At 46.5% G+C, this 20,412-nt stretch overlaps 3 protein-coding genes across 7 annotated transcripts; 2 read left to right on the top strand and 1 right to left on the bottom strand.

The window, feature by feature from the left end:
* Positions 1-105: 105 nt before the first annotated feature.
* LOC143901067 (protein dj-1beta) lies at positions 106-2,275 on the bottom strand. 2 transcript variants are annotated; one of them, XM_077413024.1, is made up of 4 exons: positions 2,035-2,275; positions 1,211-1,372; positions 940-1,129; positions 106-669 (listed from the first exon to the last, which is right to left on the bottom strand). In XM_077413024.1, the coding sequence occupies exons 1-4, from the start codon at positions 2,140-2,142 to the stop codon at positions 542-544; spliced, it is 588 nt and encodes a 195-aa protein (XP_077269150.1). In that variant the 5' UTR covers positions 2,143-2,275; the 3' UTR covers positions 106-541. The 2 variants fall into 2 exon arrangements, with proteins under 2 accessions (XP_077269150.1, XP_077269151.1); XM_077413025.1 differs by lacking the exon at positions 2,035-2,275 and adding an exon at positions 1,768-1,791.
* A 2,149-nt stretch (positions 2,276-4,424) lies between these two features.
* LOC143901050 (uncharacterized) lies at positions 4,425-17,643 on the top strand. Of its 3 annotated transcripts, none has more exons than XM_077412983.1 (7): positions 4,425-5,645; positions 7,993-8,352; positions 8,450-8,530; positions 9,462-13,068; positions 13,520-13,813; positions 14,367-14,565; positions 16,688-17,643. In XM_077412983.1, exons 1-7 carry the CDS (start codon positions 5,598-5,600, stop codon positions 16,758-16,760), a joined length of 4,662 nt encoding a protein of 1,553 aa, XP_077269109.1. In that variant the 5' UTR covers positions 4,425-5,597; the 3' UTR covers positions 16,761-17,643. The 3 variants fall into 3 exon arrangements, with proteins under 3 accessions (XP_077269109.1, XP_077269111.1, XP_077269110.1); XM_077412985.1 differs by lacking the exon at positions 16,688-17,643 and adding an exon at positions 14,669-16,446 and having other exon boundaries at positions 13,535-13,813; XM_077412984.1 differs by lacking the exon at positions 16,688-17,643 and adding an exon at positions 14,669-16,446.
* On the top strand, positions 17,455-18,911 carry LOC143901068 (basic helix-loop-helix transcription factor scleraxis). Of its 2 annotated transcripts, none has more exons than XM_077413027.1 (3): positions 17,455-17,596; positions 17,879-18,110; positions 18,388-18,911. In XM_077413027.1, exons 1-3 carry the CDS (start codon positions 17,520-17,522, stop codon positions 18,496-18,498), a joined length of 420 nt encoding a protein of 139 aa, XP_077269153.1. In that variant the 5' UTR covers positions 17,455-17,519; the 3' UTR covers positions 18,499-18,911. The 2 variants fall into 2 exon arrangements, with proteins under 2 accessions (XP_077269153.1, XP_077269152.1); XM_077413026.1 differs by having other exon boundaries at positions 17,461-17,596; positions 17,834-18,110.
* The last annotated feature ends 1,501 nt before the right edge of the window (positions 18,912-20,412 follow it).

Genomic DNA, 20,412 nt, shown 5'->3' with positions numbered 1-20,412 from the left:
GTGGCGGAATCGTCGAGGCTTCCCGCTCGATATGGCCGCACTTCCTGCTCTTTGTCCTCTCTCTCTCTCTCTCTCTTCTTACATCAATGAATTATAAATGCAAACTTGAAGAAAATAACACGATTCTTTATTATCTGTATATTGTTTCCATTAAAATGCATCTGAATTTCAAGTATAATTAAAGTGGCAACTCTCACTTGCCACCGTGCCTCAGTACGCTTATTACAATTCATCTTCCACTTTCGGTATCGCAATTTCCACGCTTCGGTACATACATTACTTATATAATTTATTTTTTTCACCTTTTCAGTACATATATTCATTTTTTAGTTTCCACGCTTTTTTGGTACATATATGATTTTTTCAATTCCACGCTTCGGTACGTATATCATTATAATTTCTTTGGTTAGAACTACATTTTTTTTTTGTATGTGTGCGTTTAGAGTATACGAATCTTCCTAAAATCAAACACATCAAATACATCAAATTTATGCACCGGGAACTTCATAGCCGCGGCTATAAAGCGAAATTTTGGAGAATTTTATTTGTAGCCTTCATATAGTAACCCGTTCGCGACACATTTGGCTCTCTCCTCGTCCAGCAATTCCTTAACGATGGTCAAGCTAAAATCAATAGCGGTCGCTGGTCCTCGGCTCGTTATGAGATTGCCTGTAAAAATATCAATCCCGGTGAAGCTTGGACGTCAAATCGCCGATCGATTTATGTCCATTTCTAACAATGCAGATTAACTTTTAATCTCGGGCAAACTTACTTTTTATCTTCTTCTAGTTCTTAGAACTAGAAAAAGATAAAAAGCGAGTCAGTTCTAGTTTCTAAGAGAATTAGAAAAAGATAGAAAATAAGTTAAACTGAAATTCGGAATCGACATCAGAGATATCAATATCACTCGACAAGTATACGGTAAGCCAATTGTCATACCGTCAACCACCACTTTATCCTCGCAATATTCGTAGTCGTCGCACAGCTCTTTCTTCATAGACGGGTAAGAAGTGATGCGTTTTCCCTTGCCGATGTTGTGCGTTTTCAAGGCTGTAGGAGCCGCACAGATAGCCGCTATTAATTTGTTCTCCTTGTCCTGTTTTTGCAACAACCTCCCAACTTCCGCTGACTAACAAAATGAACTTTTCACAGTTACTCCGTACTTCGTAGCAAAATCAGAGACGCGCCGCTTGCTGCCGAACAAACTTACGGACGTGAATGCCTTAGATCCGTTGAGACCGCCGGGCAATATGACAATGTCGTAACTCTTATCCTGAGTAGCGTCGGTGAACAAGGCGTCTGTGCAGATCTTAACGTTACGGCTGCACTTCACGCAAGTGCCATCCCACACGCCAGCTATGGTGACTGTAATCTATCCAATTGTATTTCAATATACTTCCAATATGCTTATTCGTTTAATTAACAAACAATATCGCTTACTCCTTGATAACGGCCATAAACTGACACATATATTAATATATTATTAATATAAATTAACAAATTGACAAATTATTTAATATCTGTCGTACAATCAGAAGCTACATATGCTCCTATTATTGTGATATTTAAAATATATAATCGAAAACACTCGCCAAATGATAAAACATGAAAATTTTTATAAAAAGAATTGATTGAACATTATACATATATATATATTATATGACTGTGTCGAGCAATATTCATATACTGCCAGTTCCGAAAATCTATAGTGCACGTAACGCGTGCTATAGATTTCCAGATTCAATGACAGTGAATATCAGGACATACATGACACATCTTATAGTTTAATTTCTGCCAAGGGTATACCGTGAGAGAGTGGGGATTATTGATCGCTCTGGAGCGTCATTCAAAAATAAGATCCTGACGATCGTCGGGCGGCGAGAGACGTGGGGGCCATGCCCCTTCGGAGCGTTACGACGAAAAGAGAGAGAGAGAAAAAAAAGCGAGGACCATATATACATATATGCCCTACAGTTTATTTTCCGTCGGGAGTGTCACGAGACTGGGGATTATCGATCGCACTAGGTGACGTACCCCGGCGCGCCGTAGGACGTCGACAATTATCACGGCCTCCATTTCCTCCGATCCATCGACGAGCAACACGATCGCGGTTTTCTCTTTATCCTTCTCTTTCTCTGCCATGGTTTCGGCGCGGAAGGCCTCTACCTTGTTCGATCCGGATGGGAAAAATCGGGAATCGAGCGAAAATCGTCCGTCCGACCGCGTCCAGCGACCAGCAACGTCACGCACACACGCGCGCGCACGCACGCGTGCGCGGCACGCTGTCGGTGTGTCGAACCGGCCGGAGGGTTGGGTTCGTAGCGCGTGCGCATCGCGAGCAACGAGATACGCAGTACCGGCGAAAAAACCGGTCCATTGGTCGCCCCAAGATCTATCGAGCAAACTTCAGGAAAGTCTTTAACTTTGCGTTGTTCGTCGGCGCGATTAGAATCTTATGGATATGAATGTTAAATGTTGATGTAACAATATCAAAAGGCTGTCCGAAAAATGCTTTGATGTGCCCCGTCTTTCTCCGTCCGTCGAATTTAATCGGGACTTATTTTTCGCGCCAATAACGGCAATCGCGTCGCACGTCGCTGGATCCACCGTTGACGCCGCGCATGCGCGACAAACTGCGTCAATACTTTTTGTTATTGTTCCAGAGAAGCTGTTGCTTCATGTTCTGAGTATTCTAAACATAGATATTAGACGGTGCATTATTCATTCATTTTGGTATGCGACAAGCCGATGACGGCGTTGAAGAACAAAACCAGCCGACTATTGCCTTTCCAACGAGAGCGCGAAATCTGCGTGACATCATCATCATTATCTCACGAAACCATTTATCGAGGAGAAGAATTTGTTAATAATTTTGTCAATAATTAATTTCTCTTTTCAATACGTGGAAAAATAGATTGCATTAGAGATGATACGAATATTTAGTTAGAAATCTAGCCGGAAACAATTCTGCGGTTGATTATCAATGTCCGTTTCTATCAATGCCAATTAATTAACTTTAACTCGGTGCAACTTACTTTTTCATTTTTCTTTCTAATTCTTATATACATTTCTACGAATGCAGATTAATTTTAATCTCTCGGTTTAACTTACTTTTTAAAGTTAATCTACATTGCAACGACATACATAGAAATGGACATTATACACAGTGAATGGACCTTAAGTTGAGATTGAAGTAGATTTGAGGATTGGGATTTGAACAGATTGGGATTAATAAAGGTCTATCCAGACAAACTTGCATAGCGCATAAACATAAGCATAAGGAAATTGATTGGTCCATATACATATATATGCAAGGAAATAGACCAATCCATTTCTTCATGCATAATGCTTATGCACTTATGCAAATTTGTCTGGATAGACCTTGAAATTATTTAATTAATCAAATTTTAATAGAAAATAATCCAATCGCATTTTACGCGCGTCCATATGACAGCAATGCGATTGGATAATTTTCTTTACGCATGTGCTTATGCGCCTGCAAGTTTGTCCGGATAGACCTTAAAGTTTGTTCTTTGTAACTGTTCCATTCTCGGTCATCGTGTAAATAACTTTGCGTTAATACTTTCTACACCCAAAATGAAACATCACGTACATAATTAGACCGTTGATTTGAATTAGAACGGGAGGAATATAATGAAAAGTACAGAAAATTCAATTGCAGAATCAATCGGTCTAATTTCCAATTTGGCGTTCTAAGCCGCGCGTCTCATTGGTCGACACCCTGGCCTGCGCGCTCCCATACATACGTCGATCATAAAATTTCCTCGGGGAAACTCGTCAAACTCGACAAAAGTCAAAAGGTAAAACCAAAACGAGTCCGGTCAGGCGCTTGCGAATCCAAGGTAATAACACGCGAGCGTGAAGTGTTGTACATACATCGTATGTTCAAAGGGACGCGCGGCATTCCGCGAGAGGCCACGCGACAGGCCGGAATCGGAATCGCTGCTTCGCGAGTACGCAGTACGGCCGGGCCGCGTCGCTACCGTGCGCCGCACTATGGCCGCCGCGTTTGGGTGTTGTGGACATTGAAGTACGGGCAGGAGCAGGAGGGACCCTGAGGAATACGCGGCAGCCGTCGCCGTCGTCGCCGCCGCCGCCGCCGCCGCCGCTGCCGTCGAGCGGGGTCCTTTCCCGCGAGGATCCGCACTCCGGCCTGCTCCGGCCCCCGCACTCGACGCTGCCGCCGCGGAGGCAGTGGAGGCACTCTCGCGTGCGTGCGTGCGTGCGTGCGTGCGTGCGTGCGTGGTGCGCGCGCGGGCACACTCGCCCTTGCCTTGCGATCGCGCGGAGCGCGTGAAGGAAGCGAGGCGCGATCGTCCTCCGGGGAAAACGATGACGCGTCGTGCGCGTCGTTGAGCGAGAGGCTGCCGCCACGGAGCGCGGGGACGACAGCACGGGTGAGTCGCGCGTCCGTCGTTCGTGGGCCCCCGCGACGCGACGCGACGCCACGCGATCTTACTTATCGCGTCGTCGGAGTCGGGAGTCGGGATCCGATCTCGATCGCGCGTGACAATTTTTGCGAGCGTGCGTGCGCGCGCGCTCGCGCGCGTTCTCTCGCTCGACGCACCGCGAAGATTGTGTGTTTGCCTCCCGGATTTCGCGATCCGCGATCGAGAATCTCGAATTTGACCGTCGCGATCGTCCTCCTCGTTGAAGGCGCGTCTCGAGCTTGCGCGCTTAATTAGCCTGTTTGCCGCTTTCACCGTGACTCAAGACCACTTTGAAGCAAGAGAGAAAGAGAGAGCGAGAAGGAGCGTGTGAGTGCGCGCGCGCGCGTGTGTGAGAAAGAGGGAGAGAGAGAGAAAGAGAGAGAGAGAGAGAGAGAGAGAGAAATGAGAGGTAGCCATAAATACTATACTTTGAAATTATATATTAACAGATTACACGAACTGTGGATACCTTAATTTCGTGAGTTTACTTTATATTGATATGGTATGAAAATATCGCGAACTTACTTCTTGTGTTTATTTCAGTTTGTAGAGCTTGAGAGGATTGGGCTTCTCATGAGGGATGTAGATGTCTTGTATTTGCTTTGCGTCGGGAAAAACTTTTCGTCATTTTACTTGAAACGCGTGTGTCCGAAACTCGACTAGCGTGTGTTTGTAACTTATATTGGAAGTTCATTGATATTTCACATTCGAGGAAGAAGAGAAAAAAAAAACTATTCTCAAGAATCAACAATAGTTCTGTAGATGTGAGCGCGAACACTGTTTAAACAACAACTGATGCTCTTTCGTATGTTTTCATTTGATAAATCAGTGGTATGCAAATACACTAAAGGTTCGCACTAACGCTGTAGAAAATTATCGCGGAGCTTGAGCCGCGCTCTCCGTTACGTTGTGTCTCTGTAAATAAGCCGCGCGATGCATATACAATGTAGTTTTTCTTATCTTTTACAAAGACGCCGAGATGCGAGCATGTTAGCGGTAAATGTTGTTGCCAAAATCGTCTTTCCAATCATATTGATGGCATAACTATACGGTTCAGGGGGTGGATGATAGGAATTTACTGAAAATCCAAGATCAAAGCCGCTCAAAACGCTGGAGAAAGACGGAGCAGCTTCGGAGGAGGGGGAGATGTCTGCTGGCACCCAGGGCGAGATTCGGGTTGGCCCTTCGCATCAGGTTTGCCATATATATCTTGAAAAACTTTCTTGCTAATTTTTAACTGTCTTGCACAATGTGCCTATCCCGAGGCTTGCGCTATTATCGTAGACGTTTGTTTCGCGAGGTAAGGGGCGTGTGGACGAAGTTTCGAATTGTCATCCTCCCCGCATCGATCGATCGCTATTACGTAATGACTTTATATGTGTAATCGTTATTGTATGTGTGTGGATAAAAGAGTCCTCGTGTTGTCTTAGGTAACGTTGAATTTTTTCCTCGTGATGATAAAGTTTCTTATTACAGAAAGCACTTGTCATAGAAAAACAATCTCCCTATCTCTCATGGCTGATTAAGCAATTCATGGAATCGGAAACTGAGTATCTTAAAAATATGATATACAATTATGAGAAGAGATATTCGAGCATCTGCATTGCAAAGATAATTTCTTACTGCATCGAGCACCATAATGTAGTTCTCCATTTTCAAATGCACGGTCCTGCCTTGAGCAAAGAAACGCGAGAGAGAGATTGTGGGGATCTTCGCACGCTCTTTACGTCAATAAATCAGATAAATGTAAACGAATGTAAAGAGAGCTGCACGTTCGCGCGTGTATGTGCGTACACAAATGTCCACACAGATACGCACGCGCTGACGGACAGTGAAAAGTAATGCTCCGATCGAAAAGTTGTACTCTCTCCGTGGAGAGAGAGAGGAGAGAGAGAGAATATTACATAAATATTAAATATATATATATATGTAATCCAATCTGAAACGTATGAAGTACGCGGATCAATCTTGAAGTTTCTCAGCGATAAGAGCGATAAGGCACTCGGGATCGGCATACACGACTCCGTGCAGGAACCACTTCGCATTTCTTTCGCATAACTTCGCCAACTCCGAAAATTTTTTATGACAGTAAATGTCACGTTTAATGTAAATCCGAGGGATACCTTCGCGAGGAGACACTTTATGCTAATCGGGGGGACATTCGAGCCACGAATCGAAGCCGCGAAAGACACATCGATGCCGCTTTAAGCGGCGGCTTTAATGTAAAATACTTTTGAAATTATTACAAAGATAAGATTGGCATTCCGGTTCCCATCCGATGGTTCAACTAACGCATCACGCATTAAAGAGCTTCGAATGTTTCAGGTGTAGACCTGTCTCGTCTGCTGCACGTGAAATGTATTCGTTAAGCTCTCCTGCGATACTTGTTGTATCACACGAACGATCGCCGTGGGCGGCGTGTATGAACAAAAGCCGGTGGAAAGTCTTTCTTTGCAAGCGGCAACGCGCTGTGCGTGAAACACGTACTTGGGAGCCGATGCATTAATGGTGGTTTAATTGCGGCTCATTCGGCGTGAAGACGCTTTCTTAATTCGGAGTGGTGTTCAGTCACGGTGAAATAATTAATTGACACGACCGATAAGCGGATCGACCATCGCCCTCGCACTGTTTATACCTGTTGGCATACAACAATTATTCGCGATTGCTTACTTGAACCATCTGTGAGCACGAGCGCTTGTACAGACCGTCCTGAAATCTGAAGTCACCTTTCACTTCGGCGCGCTTTCTAACGCGTAGAATATTCCACATATATATATATATATATATGTATATATATATATATATATATATATATTTCAAATATATATATATGTATATGTGTGTATATATATGTATGGGATATTCGAAGCGGTATCAACGAGAACCGTCAAACGAAGAGGTGAAGCTTTGTTCTCCATTCGGTAGTCCGCATTTGTATCTGTGACTAATGGGCAAGCTGCATGCCGATCAGTCACAGATACAACCGCTTATTCTTGCTACATTCGCTTTTTTTTCCTCTTTGTTTTACGTACGTTTTGCAAACACCCATTAGAAAACATGTCGCGGATCATGACTTTGTAAAACGATAAATACATTACGCAACTTATGTACTCGTAGATATAATTCTATTTTTATCGCGTAATTATCATAAACGGAGTGGCCGATTATCGCGTTAACGAAGTGCGTGCATGCTCGCGAATATGTATCTCGCGTTTATCTTTACAAACAAAGAAAAAGGGGATTATAAAATATTCAATGACACAATTTTTCTTGTTTGCGTATAGGATGAAAAAGGAAGACAAAAAAAAATATTTATTTATATATGTAACTTCATTATCGATACCTTCTTGCGAAAAGAGAAAAAAAGAAAAAAAAGGGGGGGATTTTTTACAGGACGGACTTACAACGGACTTGTTACAAAGTGATTAATTCGCGGAAGTTAGGCCGTGTTGAGAAGGCGAGCCGGTGTGTCACACTTAACTAACACGCTTTGGCATCATCGGTGCTAACCGCGCGCAATCCCGAATTTTGGGATTTACAGGAGTTGGTTTCTTGTCAGGCCCGTTTGCCTGAGTATCGGCCGGGTATACCCCCCGGAGAGCTGCCACCCGATCCAGAATTCTCCAAGGAGCGCGAGGAGCTAAAATGGGTACCAGCCATGGCGTTGGACGGGGATCTGCTCATGTACTTGAGGGCGGCCCGTTCAATGGCCGCGTTCGCCGGTATGTGTGACGGCGGTTCTCCAGATGATGGTTGCGTGGCCGCCTCCCGAGACGACACTACCATCAACGCATTGGACACCCTCCACAGTTCTGGCTATGATCCCGGTAGGGCGCTCCAGGCACTCGTCAAATGTCCCATACCGAAAAGCGTCGACAAGAAGTGGTCCGAGGACGAAACTGTACGTGCCACTTCGTTCTCTTTTATTGACAACATTATGACCACAAGAGAGAGTTTTCTAACGGGCGGATTTTTGTCCTTTTCGTTGTTACCCGCAGAAGCGATTCGTCAAGGGCCTACGGCAGTTCGGAAAGAATTTCGCGCGTATTAGGAAGGATCTACTGCCTCACAAAGATACGGTAAAGATTTCATTTTTCATTCTCGGTTTGTTCGTCTTACCTGACGGTTCGTCTTTTTGTAAGCTCGTGCTTTTCACCCGCGTTACGCTTTTTTTCCCCTACGCTTTAGCATTTATATTGCAATCAAACGAATGGTTGTGATAAAAAAAAAAGTGAAAATTAGAAATTACAAAAAGTGTAACTATTTAGTCGTGCTATAAAATAAAAGTGATTCAAAGTTACGTAAATGAAATATTGGAGAAAATAAAGTCGGTTAATGAACCAAGCTGCTAGTGCTAGTATTATAACTTAAATAAATATGAACAGAGACATGCACACGTCAAACGTTTCGACCTGTAATAAGGTCATCGTCAGTGCGCAAATCACAAACAGCGGTGAATATAACAATAATTGTTATTAGAATCATAAAGTATGAACGCAAGTTGTGGAATTTGTTGTAACGCTTATAAATTTCGTAGAAGCTCTAATTGTACAGCAATTTTGTTGGATGAGTTTTATGAGTCTCATGATGTGGAATTTGGAATTGTGTCGCTAGTCCCTACAATTACCATGTTAAATTTTGTTGAAAACTAATACTGAGGTTAGTAAAACTGTGGATGTTACTAAATAAATTTTAAGTAACATCTGTTTGAAATTGGAGGTTTTTATTTCAATTTCATTTTTCAACAAAATTTAACATGGCAATTGTTAAGTTGCTGCAAAGATTTCTCATTCTTTAAAGTCCTGCTTGAAATAAAATTGACAGGCGAAACTTTTTTTAATATAAACAAAAACAGGACTATTCTAATTCATATAAATTACTTCAGCCAAGTAAATTCTGGTTTTGTTTTAGTCGGCAAATACATAAATCTTTTAAATTCGAAGCTTTGTTACGGTAGGAGAAAGTTTTATTGTGGTCAAGTGTCCATTTTTGTACCTTGTCTCTGCACAGCCGGAGCTCGTCGAATTTTATTACTTGTGGAAGAAGACGCCGGGCGCAAATAACAATCGACCACATCGGCGACGCAGACAGAGCTCGCTACGGCGAATTCGTAATACGCGCAATTCACGCGCCGGCACACCTAAGGAGGAGGTACCCACGCCAACTAAGGACACACAGCCGACGGCCAACATTAGCGCGAAGGAGGCCGTGTCCGAGGCTGAGACCGTGCCGGTCGGCACTCCGGCCAGCCACAATCCCGGCGGCGAGATCAGTTCCGTGACCGAGGACGACAATTCGGAGGAGGACAGCGACTCGCGTGACACTAATACGAACGGCACGGCACACTCGTGCCAGCACTGTTTCTCCACCAACTCGAAGGATTATCAGGTGGCCGGCAAGGATCGATTGTTACTCTGTGCAGAATGTCGATCACACCTGAAGAAGACCGGGGAATTGCCACCTGCGCCGCCTTATCTATTCCGCCCGGTGCCGGCGGAATCGCCTGAGAGTCCTGGTAGGATGCGCACGCGGAATAAGGCTAAGGAGACACCGAGACCAGCGAGACCGCGACGAACCGGTGGCACGGACACGCCCGATCAGGAGAAGCAGCAGCAACAGCAGCAGCAGCAACAGACGCCCGATAAGAGTAAGAAGAAATCGTCCGGCAAAGCGGACACGCCCAAGAAGGGTCAAAAACGCTCGGGTCAGGTGGACGACGCCTGCAACGACGAGGACAAGGACGCGCAGAAGCGGAAGCGCGGCGGTGGCGAACGGCCCGAAAGTCCGTCCGAATCTCTCACTACCGACAGCAACTCCCTGATGGATGAGCCGGAGAGAGAAACGGAGGGCGACGCAAACGAGAATCAACCGACGCCGCCGACGGTCGCCGGCGTAGCCGGTGCGGAAGAGCCTGTGAGTAGTCCGGCCGTCACGACGCCCGAGGAACCATCCGAGCCGACGCCGGCGTCCACCCCGGTGCCAGCCGTGATACAGAGCCTGCCAATATCGGTACCGGTGATACACAGTCTGGAGAAGAAGCCGCCCGGCTTGCTGGACCAAGAACCAGTGGATCAAAGCAAGATGATGGACCAGGCGGAAGACGTGCCGTTAGCTATGACTCAACCATTGAAGTTGGAACCGATGCCAATTGAATCGACGATGTCGCCAACGATGTCCAACGAAGAAATAGGCAAGGATCCCGAACCGACGCAGCTGAACCTGAGCACGTCTGCGCAACAGGTTGGACCAGTTTCCAGCGACGCCGGTCCGACTACGGCTCGCAATCTATCGCAAACGATACCTGGTATTATAACGAGCGTAGGCTCGCAGGCAACTATCTCAAGTTCGCAAATTCCGGTAATATCGCCCGGTCAACAGCAGAGTGGTGCTGGCATCGGTGGACTGCCGACAAGTCTGAGTATGCAATACGTACAACCACCACCGCCGCAGTTACCGGTGCAGAACGTGCCACAGAATTTATCGCAGAATATACTACCGCAGATGGCACCGAATAGCGTTCCGCCCAGCGCGCAGAATATGGGACCAACGAATCTTCGTAGTCATGTGACCGAGAGTTTGCAGAGTTCCGCGCAAACGCTGCCGCAGAACATGACGGGACCACCGCCATTGAACCTCAACATCTCGCAGAGCGTGTCGGCCGGGATCGGTGGCCCAATCGGGCAGATGCCGTCGATGCCGAGTCCGCCGTCGCAGCCGCTCGGCCTGACCGTGATGTCGGCCGAGAGCAGAAACGCCGAGAGATTAGCGGATGACAGACTGTCGAACGAGCGGGCTCGAGACAGCAGAGTTCCCGACTCTCGCATGGTGTCAGATCGTATTCCGGAGCGGGCGAGCGAGAACAACGAACCGGAACAACGATCGGAGCCAAGTAATCTGTTTCAGCCAATACAGTCCGGCGGGATGCTGCCGATGGAGAAGCCCGTGGGTATCTACAATCTGGCCGGAACTCCACCGATGGAACCGCAGAACTTGAAAATCAAGCAGGAGATCATCCCACCGGAACTGGATCCTCTGCAAAGTTTGAAAGAAGTCAAGGTACCGGGCTTCCAAAGTTCCTCTTTTCCCGGGCCGAGCTTGGATAACATCAAGAAGGATCCAGACGGCACGAGCAAACCACCAACGCCGAGCAAGCACTCCGTACCACCTGCTAGTCATACGGTACCATCGATACAGCCGGTTGCGGCGTCGCCGACGCCCACGCCGACTCCGACGCCGAGTTTGCCACCGCCGCCCAGTTCGATTCCGCAGCCAGTGATGCATCCCGCGCAACAACCGAGCCCGCACATGGCACATCCCTTTCATCCGCATCATCCGCTGATGCATCACTCGCTGTTCACCGCCATGCATCCGTATCATCCTCATGCCTATCCGGGATATGCGCCGCTCCAGGGAGGATACCCGTCTTTCCCGCCGTATGCCTACGGCCCAGTGCCTCACGCCATTCCGCCGCCTTCGCCGCAGCGTAGCCAGGAGAGCAGCAGCGCCATGATGGCGGCGCATCACGCCAGCACCAGCTCGAGCGTCACGAGCAGGGAGGAGGGCGAGAACCTGATCGCGAGTCATCATCATTCATCCAGCATGCATCAGCAGCCAACCAATTTGCACCACGATAAACTTTTGACCATCTCCTCGCACAGCTCCCACAGTCATTCCTCGTCACACAGCTCGCACAGCAGCCAACGCAAGGCGATGGTCTCGGCAACGTGCCTGACGTCATCTAGTTCCGGGCACCATCATCATCGTCCGCCGCAATCGCAGCAACCGCAGGTCGTGCCAGAGCCGAAGATCGAGCAGGACATGGACCAGGAACCGGAGGATCCCGCCAGCCCCCGTGGACCGTCGCCGGAGCCGCGTATCGAAGATTCCGAGTGTCACCGATCGCAGTCGGCGATCTTCCTGAGACACTGGAATCGCGGCGAGAACAACTCGTGCACGCGCACCGATCTGATGTTCAAGCCCGTGCCGGACTCGAAACTCGCGCGGAAGCGCGAGGAACGCTCGCGGAAGCAGGCGGAGCGGGAACGGGAGGAGCGCGATCGTGCCGCCGCTGCAGCGCAGCAAGCCCGGAAGATGACGACGCCCGAGAAGCAGCCCGAGGTGTGCAAACCGCCCAGTCGTGGTCCCCTCGAGCCCGTCGTTTCGCCTTACGACCGTTACGCCACGCGTCCAGGTTCCTACGCGGATACCCCGGCGCTCAGGCAACTGTCCGAATACGCTAGACCGCACGCGGCCTTCTCACCTGCGAGACATCCAGCTCCGCCCGACCCGATGCTGCACTACATTTACGGACGCGAAGCCGCGGCAGCTCAGCGCCTCGAGTTGGAGCACTTGGAGCGCGAGAAGAGGGAACGCGAGATACGTGAGCTACGCGAGAGAGAATTAAGCGACCGATTGAAGGAAGAGCTGTTCAAGGGCACACCCAGACCGATGCCGGCGCCACCGGTCGATCCTCACTGGCTGGAGATACATCGTCGATACGCTGCCGCCGGCATGGCAGCGGGTCCCTCTGGACCTCCTCAAGCCTTACACCAATTCGGCATCTACGGAGCACCACCGGGTCCGAGCCAACTCGAGAGGGAACGACTCGAACGACTAGGTAATTGTTGACAAATCTAACACACTTCTCGGCGGTAGAGATAGAGACCTCGTCGACTATTTACATTCGTTCGACCGTACGACTTGTATTTTTCAAAATTCGAATTGATTAAAAAATTTATAGCCGAGAGGCTGATGTAAGAGAAAAATCGGGTAGGTCGGGGGTGAAAGAATTAGTAGACCGAGAGCGCCAAGACTTTTGAGGGATGCGACGTAGGTAGAGACTAATTGTTTAAAACAAATGGCCGATTTCTTCAGCGCCAGTTAACTCTGTCCACGAGACGGCTAAGGAGACCTTGGCTCTCTGTATCATAACTGTAGCGGTAGACATTTGAAAGGAGCGACTCCTCCCTCTCTTTCTCTCTGAGATAACTTTATTCCGACGGTTAGCTGGAGATGAAGAAATCTGGCATGAGAATCGTATCTGTGATCTTCGAGTTATGTGATCGAAGCGCTGTCGCGTTTAGGGATTCCGACTGCAGCCGGCGGGGGGCCAGCGGGTGGAGCGGCTGGCCATCCCGTGGCGGCTCATCACCACGGCCAGCTGGAAGAACGGCTGGCTCTGGCCGCTGACCCGATGGTCCGATTGCAAATGGCTGGCATCTCGCCCGAATATCATGCTCACACTCACGCGCATACGCATGCGCATACGCACTTGCACTTACATCCGGGACAGCAACAGGCCCAGCAACAGGCTCAGCAACAGCAGGAAGCCGCTGCGGCTGCGGCTGGATTTCCTTTGCCGGGTAGGTCCTACACAAATCCAGGATGTTTCTTCTAAAAGCTTCCCGAAGAGCTACTCCTTTAAGAAAACCGCCGCTCTTGCTTATTCCTCGTCGCTCGGCAGCCGTGTATTTTCTCATTGATCCGTCCTACGTTACCTACACTTGCCTAAGGTCTAGGTCAGGACGATCCTTCTTTCCCGCACCGTTATCGTCAGCACGCCTGCGATTTTTCAGTTGCTCGACTCTGATCTCTGGCTAGTCGCTTATCACCGTCGCAGGTGCAAGTGCGAGTGAGTGTTGTCGAGGAATAGGCGCGAGTGTGCGTGTGCGTGTGCCTGGAGATGTGAAGTAACACTTCAGGGATTATTTAGCTTAAGGGTTTATTGTTTAATTCCGCGCGCGGAGTTCTCTCTATCTTTACAAGTTACGAGAATACGCTTTCGCTAAGCGAGTACTCTTTCGAGATTAATTATTGTGCGCGCCAGGCAATGATTGAATAACAATGCGAATTAGTAACGTCTCTTGAATTCGTTCTCTTGTTTCTTATAACACACGTGGTGATCTTCGTCCACAGCTGCGGCCAGCGCCAATTACCCTCGTCCCGGTTTAATGCCGCGCGATCCCGCCCTGGCGCTTCACCCGGCGGAACTCCTAGGAAGACCTTATGCGGATATGGCGGCGCACCACGAACAGCTGCAACGGCATCTCATGATGGAGCGTGATCGGTTCCCTCCGCACGCGTCTCTCGTGGCACATCACGAGGAGTACCTAAGGTTCGTCCCTTGAAATCACTATCACAGCTTACCTGACTATGTTGCATAATGCTATGACTTAAGGCAGTAGGGTGTACCCGAACTAACAAAGGGTATTTTTTAGACAACAGCGTGAGCGCGAGCTTAAAGTTCGCGCACTGGAAGAAGCCGCACGTGGATCGCGTCAATAAGCATATTTATATATGTATATAATATATACATTATATATATATATATATATATATATATATAAAATATATATATTATATATATCTATACATATATATATAATATACGCAGATATATGTATATCACTCAAACAATTTAGGCGCGATATGTTATATACATATATTCGCGTATATTAAACGTATGTACGCGTGTAATATACAATACACTTAGCGTTCTTTCGAGGCACGGACGATCTTTTGAAGAGCCATTCGGGATATCGCTGTAATTTACCATCTAAGCTCAGAAGTTATTTTTATGGTCTTTCAGATCGATGTAAGGAAAGAAATTATATATATATATATATATATATATATATATATATATATATACATACACATACACATATATATACACACACACATGCGCGACGAATATGATAATTGTAATTGTCTCGCTATTGTAAATAGTACAAGATATTTTAGACCCGGCGCTACATCATCGGTGCTGGCACATTCTTAGAGAGATTGAGATTTATATATACATAAATACGACAAATGCTTGATATATAAGCTATTTTCAAGTTCTCTAGATATTATACCGTTATAATTGCTCCTTTGCGCTATCAACGTCACCGCTCGTCGATCGCGCCCAACCTCGCGATTGATCTTGGTTTTATCTTTTTTTTAAATCTGATTTTAAGTGGTACACATGCCAAAGTGCTTGTATGAAGTGCGTTTACACCGCGTTTTTTATTCTTCCATATGTGTATATACATGTGTTTTTAAAAATATATACATAGAGAATATATATATATATATATATATAAGATTATATGTATTAAATATATGTAATTATGTATATATATATATATAATTATGTATATTAAATATATAATGTACAGGATGTCTGAAAATTACCGTTCAATCTTTCGTGTCCAGATAGAGCGAATTGAACTGAATAGAAAAGTCCGTAAAGATAATGGACTTTTCTATTCGGTTCAACTTGTTCTACTTGTCCACGAGAGACTGCACGGTAATTACCAGGCACTCTGTATATAATTATATATATGTTTTATAAGAGTTATTCTCTCGTAAGTGATAAGTACGATCATGTAAAAGTGATGAAAAAAGAGGAGTCGAGGGCGACAAGCCGAACGGTCTTGGAGCGAGTGGAACGTTTTGTTTATCCATCTTTCTACACGCCAAAACTTTTACCTAGTTTCAATTAATTTTATATTACGTCGCATTAGTAGTGCGTATAAGTACAATGAGAAAAATGACTATGTCGGTGTTTACCTTACGTAAAAAAAAAAAAAACCCGATGCACGACGCAGAGTCATTTCGAGCATTTTATAATCGCCATACGACAAACCTTCCACATCAATCTGCTCGATCGTCCGCATAGTCGCGTAAAATGTGTAATCTAAGTTTTATTATTATTTTATTAATATATCAGACACTCGTGAATATTTTCTATATGTATTTCTTAAGGTATTTCTTTTACCTACCCGGTAAGCGGCGCGGTTCATCAACGATTAACGATAATGATTAAATTCATGGAAATTTACTTCTGTCTTATATTAGCTGACCCTGCGTAATGTTTCTTCGACAATATCGAACATTGAAGTATAATCTTATATGACGACCACTTGAGAAACATGTAAATTTTATGCTGTGTAACTGATTCGATGTAACCAAGTTATTTAATTGAGTAAATATTTCATACGAAAATCGAGGAATGGCTCAGCACGTTTTTCTTCCAATTATTCTCTTTCTCGCGCTCTAGGTAATCCATGCATGATTATACGTCGCCCAGCGCTGAAGTTTGATCGACGAGCCGACGAGACTATAAATTTTAGTGTTTAGTGTTTTCAGCAGCGTAATCGTGTAAAAAAAGAGAGAGAGAGAGAGAAACTGGAAAAATCGGGGAAACCGCGGGCAGATGGGAGCACGTTGTAACGGGGGACGTTAATTAGTTTTGCAGATGGAATTTTTTCCCTATACCCTTCTCTATCGCCCGGTCGCTGCGGTCATCCACGTTTTTATTGAGCTTAATGCGAAACGCAGCCGCCGTCCACTTTACACGGAATGCAGCGCTCGGCGGTGTGGGTGTGTGTGGGAGAGAGCAGGGACGAAGTTGAATGCGTGTTGTGTGGAGCATTTCTAGCGCTTCTATCGCAAGTATGTACTTCATTGTAAGTTTGACTTCAGTACGCGAGGAGCGATCAAATGTGTAACCAAGATTCAATTATAGCTTCGACGTTCACACTTTGACACTTCTCGAATGCGAACACATTACCTCCTAAGATACATGATATTTTTACAAATGTAATTTATAATTTATTTATTCTGCGTTTTTTGTTTTTTTTCTTTCGCCGCAATTTTAGCGCACTGTGATAGAGCACAGAAAAGGAGGAAAAAGAGGGGAAGGAAAGAGCAAGACAGAGAGAGAGAGAGAGAAGATCTTTATCCGTCCCTGATCGCACACACGTGTGGCTCACATGCGTGTCGGACGACTCGGAAGGCTGAGGGAAAGAAGGAGCAAAGGGAGAGAGAAAGAGAGAGAGAGAGAGAGAGAGAGAGAGAGAGAGAGAGAGAGAGAGAGAGAGAGAGAGAGAGAGAGAGAGAGAGAGAGAGAGAGAGCGATAACGGGACGGGGGGATGTTAAGCATGCGTGACACAGAGAGATGAGGAAATTTCATATTCCGGAGGAACGGAAAGTGGCTGTGCCTGCCGGTCGCTCATTGATGAAGACGGCGTCGTCGTGAACGGTCGGCGTAATCGCTATTCCGTAGTCGCGTCCACGGCATGGCGGCACGCAGGCGGGAGGAGCCGACGAGGCAGCGGTACCAAGCGAACGCTCGAGAGAGAGATCGCACTCATAGGTGAAAAAGCATTTTTGCGACTGTCCGTGCGATTCGCGTCTTTCGCGTCAGCCGCCGAAAATAAGCGGATTATTCATGTCTCATTGCGCGAAAGAGGAAGATAATATAAGATTCGGCGCGCGTTTTTGCCCGCGTGAGATTTCTCTCGAATGGACCGTTTATCTTTGGACCGCTTCTTCCGGTTTTAACGTGATTGTAAACGTACGAGATAGGCCTGATACTGATAGAGCGATTTAGGGACGCGGGTGCGCAGTCTGAAGGAACGCGATCTTCGTTGTGCAGCGTGAACACGGCCTTCGGCGCTCTGAGAACCCTGATCCCGACCGAGCCGGCCGACCGGAAGCTGTCGAAAATAGAGACCTTAAGGTTGGCCAGCAGTTACATTAGCCACTTGGACGCCATGCTCGTCGCGGGTGCCATAGATCAACCCTGCACGCGTCTCTTAGAGAGCAGCGGCGCTTGCCCGACAAGGCCGCAAGTCTGCACCTTTTGCTTGGCCATGCATAAGAGATACGTAAGTCGTCAGCGGCTCGCGCACAGTTTACGTCTCGGACATAGTGACTTTTCTACGCGTAACTTGTAGGAATACACGTATAACGTTATTAAGTTATTATTAAATTACAATTTGTTTAACGAATATCTACGATTAAAATATGTAAATAATTATTCATCTTTATGTCGACTCTTTGGATTAGCGTATACATCCTTCTCATTACGCTCCGTCGTAAAGTGTTAAGCTAGACGATTAGCAATGCGATATATTCTCATATCTTTTCGTTCCGAATTTTCAGAGCTTTGATATCACGCAGGGAATCCCGGGCTATTCGAACGAAGAGACAAAACCGTGCGTCTACGTGCCGACGAGCGCAACACGTTTCGACTTAAACGTGAATGATATCTAAAGCCTAAAAGCCAACAGTGTAACACCTGTATATTTTTTTTTTGTAAATATTTCGTGCGATCTCTCAGTACATCTTGCGACAATGACATATTGATTACTAGAAATAGCATGTAAAATATGTAATTAATGACTACTTATTTCATAATTTTGCGCTGACATATAACCGATATCCAGACGGTATCCTGACTTCGTTGAGGAACAATATAATTTTGATACACCTGAGATACTTTGTATATCCGATTTTTAAGCAATGGAAATATTCAAACTTCTCCTAATTATTAAAAAAAAAAAGTAAAGAGCGATTATTTTACGTTTCGCAATTAAAACAGGACTGAAGCTAGTAAAATTTAAGAGAACAGAAGCTGTTAAAAATTAAAAAGGACAAAGGTATTAAAAGTTGATTTCTAAAATTAATATATATAAGCTTTTTATTTTTCAATTTTTCCAAAATATAATATCTTGAAATTCAATCTTCGCGATTTTCAAAGAAGAAAATCTTTTTATCTTCGTATCAGTCGCTTCAAGCTTCGTAGATTCATCTGCAGATGTCATCACTGCGATTTTGAAGTATAATAGCTGCGAATAAAAAAGGGAGTATCTACGTGAAATACTCAACGTAATATCGGCGACGATCGCAGAATTGCAGAGCAGAACTTCCAACTGTACGATTTGGATTTTTCTTTTCGCGTTGTACGTGTCGAGCAACAAAACGGTAGTTCTATTTGCATTAATTTGTATTGTAAAACGCTGGCGGACGTCGTTCCGACGAATTGGGTCCGGAATCCCGATCGAAATCCGTTCCGAGACAACTCGGTAAACGAAGGGGGGTGGGGGAGGGAATTCGACGCCACCTTTCCGCCTCCGCGCGTCGTCCCCTTTTTGTCTCCGTTCTGCAAACACCTGAACAGCGTTCTCGCGCCAGTCAGCTAATAGCTAATTTGCGGGCGACGCTAGTCAAAACAGCGTCGCACACGGCCATTTCGCGTCGCCGGCGACGATCGGCGCGCCCGATCGGTTCCCCCGCGCGTAAACGACCCCCGTCGAATTTCCCTCCCTCCCCAGGGGTCCTCGCGGCCGAGCGTGGCGACGTTCCGTCGACGACGCCGCGACGCGACGGCGACGGAAGTCACCGCAACCGGAAGTCGCGGTGTTCCCTCCCCCTCCCCCTCGCTCCGGCGAGCGTGCGCTCGCGTTCAGTTTGAGTTTCTCAGTTCCCGTTCTCATTTTCGTCCGCTCGGTTTTTCTCGTTTTTTCGCCGTTTCGTATTTTCGCGTTCCATTCCGAGGTTTCCGTTGAGTTTCCACGATTCGCGCGCGACATCGCGTCGTCGCGGGGGATCGCCGCCGCGATCCGTGGATCATTTCGGTAAGTCCGGAGGCTTCGAGATCGAGACGCGATTTCGGAGCACACATCTGTTAGCGTCCGATTTACTCTTCCTCGTCTCACCTTCGCCATTGCAGAAAAGTTTTCGGCGAAATTGGGCACGTAAGGATCGCACGCGGGAGTCGGGGCACGCCGATCGCGAGAAAGAAACGCGGCACGGACGATCGGGAGATTTTTGAAAAAGGTTAGTCGATAATCGCTCTCGCGTGTGTCACCTTTGAAATTTACTTGGGAGATGAGACAGCAGTGTGGAAAATTCTAGGAAAGAGCATCCTCTCGCAACGTAATCTCCCCGTTGCTTTTCAATGCGCTTAATTTAATCCTTATAAGTGCGCGGCTTTGCAACGTCTGTAAAAGCAGCCTTCCTGGACAGGAAGGCTCGGAAGGTCATTATTTACTTGGGGAAAAAAAGGGGGGGGGAAATACTCGGAATGCTAAAATTGCCCATTTAAGGAGTTATCTCGTCGGCATTATGTGAGGAGGCGAGAAGTGACTTCAAAAGACTTTTCTGAACGAAAAGAAACGCTTCGAG

Source organism: Temnothorax americanus, unplaced genomic scaffold (genome assembly GCF_048541705.1).
Source record: "Temnothorax americanus isolate GAGA-0224 unplaced genomic scaffold, ASM4854170v1 Scaffold31, whole genome shotgun sequence".
Taxonomy (NCBI): domain Eukaryota; kingdom Metazoa; phylum Arthropoda; class Insecta; order Hymenoptera; family Formicidae; genus Temnothorax; species Temnothorax americanus.
The sequence above is the reverse complement of the archived record's forward strand: the minus strand, read 5'-3'. Positions and strand labels throughout refer to the sequence as shown.